The 7,768-nt window shown below is 42.4% G+C and overlaps 1 protein-coding gene across 1 annotated transcript; it reads right to left on the bottom strand.

The window, feature by feature from the left end:
• Positions 1-200: 200 nt before the first annotated feature.
• On the bottom strand, positions 201-3,627 carry LOC100135859 (S6 ribosomal protein). Its single transcript, NM_001124244.1, is given in 6 exon segments — positions 201-331; positions 602-759; positions 1,360-1,506; positions 2,047-2,257; positions 2,718-2,849; positions 3,619-3,627. Coding segments are annotated over 6 exon segments (750 nt in total). The 5' UTR covers positions 3,625-3,627; the 3' UTR covers positions 201-235.
• Between the last annotated feature and the right edge of the window lie 4,141 nt (positions 3,628-7,768).

Here is a 7,768-nt window from a genome sequence, read left to right on the forward strand (position 1 = left end):
TTAAAACCGATACCATCACAAGTCTTGTTCTCTACAGGCCTTTACAGATTAGATTTTAGCGTTAACCAATTATTTAGCAGTTTGAGCCATGGAGCCTCTTAGGGATGTGACTGATCACTAGAAATACAATCAGGATGTGTTTCAGGCATGGACATTCTTTTTGATCTACGAAACACTGAGTAAAGACACCAGAAGCAGAATTTCAGCAAAACATTTTTTAATTCAATTCCACATTTCACTTCTGGCTGGACTCAGATTTGGATGTGGAGGCCCTAAGGGAGGAAAGACGGCGCCTTTTGGCGATTTGTTCCTGGCGCTTCTCCTTAGCCTCCTACAAACAAACGAGATGTGTTAGTCTTCCTACGGACTAAAAGTTATTCAATGGCAATGTTGCTGACTTCATGGGTGATATTATACCTATGGACATTTCAATTGTAATATTTTAACCATTTTATGAATCAACTTGCAACCATATCAACTTGCTTGCAATTGTAGAAATAAAATGAATGGGATTCACAACATTCAGGGCAATTCATTACACATTAGAACAGATAACGACTAATATTACAGCTAAATGCCTTAGCGGTCTCCCTTTCCATACCTTCATCCTCTTGGCCAGCAGCTTGGCGTATTCGGAAGCCTCCTCCTTGTTCTTCTGGGTGCGCTGTTTTTTCAGGGCAATGCGGCGGCGCTTGTGCTGGAGCACACGGGGTGTCACCAGCCTCTGAATCCTGGGAGCCTTGGTCCTGGGCTTCTTACCTTCAAAAGGTGTGGGAGGAGAGGTGTTACCAGTGGAATTTACTACAAAGCATGAACAAGGGAAAAATAGTTATGGGTTTCAATGTTTATGAAATGTCTGTCCAGATTAGCGATTGAGAGTTGTAGCTGTTATTCAGTCTAGCCAGTATTCCCAAATGTTGAATAGTTTGGGAATGTTTGACCATTTTGTGTGTCAACTCATTTGGCCAACCAACGTTCATATATGACAGACAAAACGTCCCATTCATTTCCAATATGTCCCACACAAAATTATAAGTTAACTCAAATCAGATTTTAGACAATACACTTATTGAATAGCGACTTATTGGGAGAGCATTGCAGTTCAACCAGCCATGGTCAGAGGGTAAGGTTGCATCTAGCAAAGCAGCTCTGCAGTTTCTGTGGCACAACACTGTCCCCCCTTAGAGACTACAGACCAGCCAGAAAGGGTCTACTGGTGTGCCAGACAACTTTCGCACAATTTGGCAAGGAGAAATAATAGGAGTTAAAAATAAAAATCACAGTCAAGAGTTTATGAGCACCGATGAGTTGGCCGATCCATTCATTAACAGAACCACTTAGAAGCAGTGGTGGCCTCACCTTCTTTAGTCAGTGGTCTCCTCACAACGTACTGCCTGACATCGTCCTCCTTGGCCAGGTTGAAGAGCTTGCGGATCTTGCTGGCCCTCTTGGGTCCCAAGCGGCGGGGCACGGTGCTGTCGGTCAGGCCGGGGATGTCCTTCTCGCCTGGGAGATGGAGGAAAAAATGTGACGCCACTAGATTCAAAACAGTCTATACAGAGTCACCACCCAAATGGTTAACCACATCCAAGCGCTGGCAGCAGAAGCAGACCAGCACTGATGATGTTCAAGTAAGTTTCAATGGTAAATAGTCATGAAACATGCACATGTCGTTTTTCTTAATATGTTTTGTCTTTTTGTATAAGGTATATTTTATGTGTGATGCAGGACTCATCTGTAAAAAAAAAAAATGTTTTAATCAATAAAAATACAGGCCCTAGTCTCAGTAGGACTTCCCTGTCAAAATAAAGATTTAATAAAAAATGTATAACCTTTAAAACAACCAACAGGGAAAGGCTAAACAGGGAAAGGCTTGGGAGAGCATTGCAGTTCAACCAGCCATGGTCAGAGGGTCAGGTTGCATCTGGTAAAGCAGCTCTGCAGTTTCTGTAGCACAACACTGTCCCCCCTTTGAGGCTAGACCAGCCAGAAAGGGTCTACTAAGGTGTGCCAGAGCAAGTGGTTACCATCATTATAACTCCATACCTTTCTTGATGATAACCAAGTTCAGCACACTGAGGTTGGCATCAACGATGCAGCCACGGACAGACTTGCGTTTGCGCTCTCCTGTCCTACGGGGGCGGTAACAGGAATGGCCCTTGGCAAGCAACAAGCGCACACGGCCGTGGGTCAGCACACCCTGCTTCATGGGGAAGCCCTGCTTGTCATTACCTCCGCTGATGCGCACCATGTAGCCCTGGGAGAGATGTGCCAAAATGAAGAAAAACTTGTTCTGTACAAGGATTTGTTTATCGCACAACAGTTAGACATTTGTTTAGTGGAATTTAATAGGCAAAGGCTTGGGAGAGCAATGCAGTTCAACCAGCCATGGTCAGAGGGTAAGGTTGCATCTGGTAAAGCAGCTCTGCAGTTTCTGTGGCACAACACTGTCCCCCCTTTGAGGCTAGACCAGCCAGAAAGGGTCTACTAAGGTGTGCAAGATCATGTTGAACATGGGCAGTATCAACATTCTGTTTCAAGACACTGGGATCCAAGGCATTAAGTTGACTATTCCAAAATTACCCAATGTTAGTCAATGAACTTGACATAAAGTGAAGATCACAATCACGAGCTTGGGACTAATTAATTGAACTATATTTAAAAAACAACCAGAAGGATCTGAAAACTGAGTAGCTTTCTTAGGGTCCACAGCTTACCTTCCACTCATCTCCCAGGGGATCAGCAGCCACCTCTGTTGCCATACGCTTCTCATAGAAGGTTCGCAGCTTGCGCTCATCATCAACTTCAATGAGCTTCTGACAGCCAGTGGCAGGAAACGAGATATTCAGCTGAGAGACAGACATAGAGATCAGTGCTTGTAGATTGACCAGATGTAGCAAGCTTTCCTAGTTGAGGACATAGTAATGTACATCAGGCAGATTACCTGCTAGACGATCACCTTGCACCTAAGCTACCCATCCATAACAAATTTAGATGAGTCGAATAATTAACTACTACCTAACCACATGCCTGTATGGCGAGACCTCTGAATTGAGTTCAACATGATGCAGCTGTAAACGGGATGCGGGCAATTGGCAGATACTACTAGCATGTTGGCTAGTTAATGCAATTGGTTTAACTCTTGTTAGCTAGTTTCCTAGAAACAAGAATAGTCATACAGAAATTAACTCTGCAGCTACACTATTTGGAACGATCAAATGACACGCAGTTAAGTGATGTTGGAAGCTAGTTGGCTGGAAGTGGCCTTGAGGGTGACTATGTTGCAACGGATTCGCGAAATATGGACGTGAACAAACCCACATCAAGGATAATATTCGTATCCCCCCACCCAAGAACAGAATATACTTTGTTGCCGTTATATGAATGACGCCCGGCAAACATGCATGCACACGGACATATTTTCAGGTTCATGTACTAACGTTGTCAGCCATAGCTAGCTAGCTAGCTAGCAACAAAATCAATATGCATCCTAAAAGACGATGCAATATCTGACTAAACGAGATACGGATTTATAATATTTGAATGGACTACTTCAATTCGGCCTGGACATTAACAGGGAGAGATTTGTTATTTAGTACATGAGTTAACTTCTCTTACCTTCATTTTCTAAAACTGACTCGACGACAGCCTGCCACCGAAAAGAGACCGGATGTTCGCTTCGCAGTCTCACATAGGCAACATAGGCTATCGCGATAACACGTGATGAAGTTACAACGTTGCGTTTTTCTCATGTGAATCATTTTTTATTATTACTTTTATTTCACCTTTATTTAACCAGGTAGGCTAGTTGAGAATAAGTTCTCATTTACAACTGCGACCTGGCCAAGACAAAGCAAAGCAGTGCGACACAAACAACAACACAGAGTTACACATGGAATAAACAAGCCTACAATAATACAAAAATAAACAAATAAAGTCTATATACAGTGTGTGCAAATGGCGTGCGGAGGTAAGGCAATAACTAGGCCTTAGTAGCGAAGTAATTACAATTGAGCAAATTAACACTGGAGTGGTAGATGTGCAGATGATGATGTGCAAGTAGAAATACTGGTGTGCAAAAGAGCAGAAAAGTAAATAAAAACAATATGGGGATGAGGTAGGTTGATTGGATGGGCTATTTACAGATGGGCTATGTACAGCAGCAGCGATCGGTTAGCTGCTCAGATAGATGATGTTTAAAGTTAGTGAGGGAAATATAAGTCTCCAGCTTCAGTGATTTTTGCAATTCGTTCCAGTCATTGGCAGCAGAGAACTGGAAGGAAAGGCGTCCAAAGAAGTGTTGGTTTTGGGGATAACCAGTGAGATATACCTGCTAGAGCGCGTGCTTCGTGTGGGTGTTGTTATCGAGACCAGTGAGCTGAGATAAGACGGAGCTTTACCTAGCAAAGACTAAAAGATGATTCATCAGTATTTTAAACTGCATGCATAAATGTAATGGAAACATTCAGTTTAATACTCCTAAATGAAACATGTAAATATAAAACTAAATCCTCCATGAACCTGGTCTCTAATAATAACATTTTTTAACCAGGCAAGTCAGTTAAGAACAAATTCTTATTTACAATGACAGCCTTCCCCAGCCTTCTTTATTGTCAACTATAGGCTTTTCAATATACTGAAATTCACTTTTTTTGTCTGTCTGGAAAAGTATACTTCTGCATCATCATGCATGTGTTACAATTTGTTGCTGTATTCAAGAGTAGGCCTACCAGAGATTACACCACACTTCAGTGCCAGAAACATGGAGGGAAAGGTAGATTTATGGAGTAATGGGGTGGAAGAGCCAAGATTAAGTGAAATGCTAAGGAAATCTTCAAGGGATTAAATATTTAATTATGTATTCCATTTCCTTCAGGAGACGAGAATAATGGGTAGAATTTAGACATTCCCTGTCTCTGGTCAACACTCCAGTCCAGTTGGTGGCGGTAATGCACCTCGAAGTTGATTGCCAACTGCCATATAAAATCCACAGAGAAGAAGAAGAATTACAGCAAATTCCATTGTAGACCAGTTAGCAAAAAGAGCTTTGAAACAAGATATAATTTATATTAATGTTCCACTGGGTAGAGGTGAGGCCAAATGTTAGATCAGAGCCATTTGGATAGATGTGTGGCAGAAAAGATGGGACTCGGAGCCCAAGCGCCAGCATTTATATGCCCTCCAAAGAAAGGTTGTGGACCAAGATTCAAAGGTCAGATTAGGAAGGAAGAGGTGGTGTTTGCTCAATTGTGCAATTGACATTGCACATTGAACTCGTCATTACATCTGGTTGGCAAGCATGTGAATGGTTTGTGTCTGGACTGTATGGTCCATGAAACGGTGGAGCATGTTGTTATTAGTTGTTATATTGTTGTAAGTATGTTGAAGAGAGAGAAAGATCGAAGTGTAGTGTCATTGAGGTTGGACTGGGGTGGGGGGGATTTTAATGTGATTTGGGGATTGGGGAGGGTCTAGTTAGTTCTTTAAGGAGCAGATCTCTCTCTGTGGGTCTAACCCCAAGAAGTTCTGGAAAACAGTTAAAGACCTGGAGAATAAACCCTTCTCACAGCTGCCCATGTCACTTAATGTTGACGATGTGGTTGGTACTGACAAGAAGCACATGGCTGAGCTCTTTAATCACCACTTCATCAAGTCAGGATTCCTATTTGACTCAGCCATGCCTCCTTGCCCGTCCAACATTTCCTCATCTCCCAACCCTTCTCCCTCTTTTTCCCTTGCCCGCTACAAAGGCAGTCACTGAGTCTGTGCTAAAGGAGCTCCTGAAACTTGACCCCAAAAAACCATCTAGGTCAGATGTTTTAGACCCTTTCTTCTTTAAGGTTGCTGCCCCTATCATCTCCACACCTATCTCCAACCTTTTTAATCTGTTTCTCCTTTCTGGGGAGGTTCCCATTGCTTGGAAGGCAGCCACGGTTCGTCCTTTATTTAAAGGGGAAGATCAAGCTGATCCTAACTGTTATAGGCCTATTTCTATTTTACCCTGTTTATCAAAAGTGTTGGAAAAACTTGTCAATAATCAACTGACTGGCTTTCTTGATGTCTATAGTATTCTCTCTGGTATGCAATCTGGTTTCCGCTCAGGTTATGGATGTGTCACTGCAACCTTAAAGGTCCTCAATGATGTCACCATTGCCCTTGATTCTAAGCAATGTTGTGCTGCTATTTCTATTGACTTGGCCAAAGCTTTTGATATGGTAGACCATTCTATTCTTGTGGGCCGGCTAAGGAGTATTGGTGTCTTTGAGGGGTCTTTGGCCTGGTTTGCTAACTACCTTTGCAGTGTATAAAGTCAGAAAATATGCTGTCTCAGCCATTGCCTGTCACCAAGGGAGTACCCCAAGGCTCAATCCTAGACCCACGCTCTTCTCAATTTACATCAATAACATAGCTCATCCATTTATATGCAGATGATATAGTCTTATACTCAGCTGGCCCCTAGCCAGATTGTGTGTTGAATGCTCCACAACAAAGCTTTCTTAGTGTCCTACAAGCTTTCTCTACCCTTAACCTTGTTCTGAACACCTCCAAAACAAAGGCCATGTGGTTTGGTAAGAAGAATGTCCCTCTCCCCACAGGTGTGATTACTACCTCTGAGGGTTTAGAGCTTGAGGTAGTCACCTCATACAAGTACTTGGGAGTATGGCTAGGTGGTATACTGTCCTTCTCTCAGTACATATAAAGAACATCTAGCTGCTCGAGAGCACACTTACCTGCCGATCTATAAATTATGTCTCCGTAATCTAGCATGGGTAGGATGGGTTAGTTTGGCAGCTGGGGTGAAAGAGGAGCGATTAATGGGTAGGATGGCCATCTGAATCAAGATTAGTTTGGCAGCTGGGGTGAAAGAGGAGCGATTACGATAAAGGAAACCAAGTCTAGATTTAACTTTAATCTGCAGCTTTGATATGTGCTGAAAGAAGGACAGTGTACTATCTAGCCATACTCTCAAATACTTGTATGAGGTGACTACCTCAAGCTCTAAAACCTCAGAGGTAGTAATCAGAGGGCATTCTTCTTACCAAACCACATTGGAGGTGTTCAGAACAAGGTTAAGGGCAGAGAAAGCTTGTAGGACACTAAGAAAGCTTTGTTGTATAGTGTTTAACACAAAATCTGGGGATAAAATCCGAGCATAAATTTACAATTCCCCCCATTCACACGCACACACACACATGTCCCCAAACAACAATTTGACAATTGTCCAGATTACATAGTTTCTAAACAATTAAACTAATTTAGTCCAGGAAAAAGGGGAAAAAAAGAAGCGTTGATTAGAAGGAGTGCTAGGGCGAATCTAGTTTTGCATACGCGCACTTCACAGAGTAGGCGTTCTCTTACGTAAATATGCAAATACTGCTAGAACGCGCCAATAGGATCTCGCTAGATGGTGCTTGGCTCTGCCCCCCTCCTAATTGTTCTGCCAACTATGACTAATTTGTTCCCACTGGAAACGACAGGCTGTGATCTATCTTGGGTTAGTTATAAACATATTTGGTATAGATCTATTGCCTTGTTCAAAATAACTGGGAACTCGGGAAAATACGAGGTAAAATCATGACCTCAGTGAATTTCAGGTCGGAAAGTCGGAACTCGAGAAAAAGGAATTCAGAGTTGGATGACCGTTCAAATCGATTTTCCCAGTGTTTATGACGCACTGAAGTCGGCAGTTGTAGATTTCCGAGTTCCCGGTTGTTTTGAACGTAGCATATATATATATATATATATATATATATATAACTCTCGTTGG

Source organism: Oncorhynchus mykiss, chromosome 19, assembly GCF_013265735.2.
Source record: "Oncorhynchus mykiss isolate Arlee chromosome 19, USDA_OmykA_1.1, whole genome shotgun sequence".
NCBI lineage: Eukaryota > Metazoa > Chordata > Actinopteri > Salmoniformes > Salmonidae > Oncorhynchus > Oncorhynchus mykiss.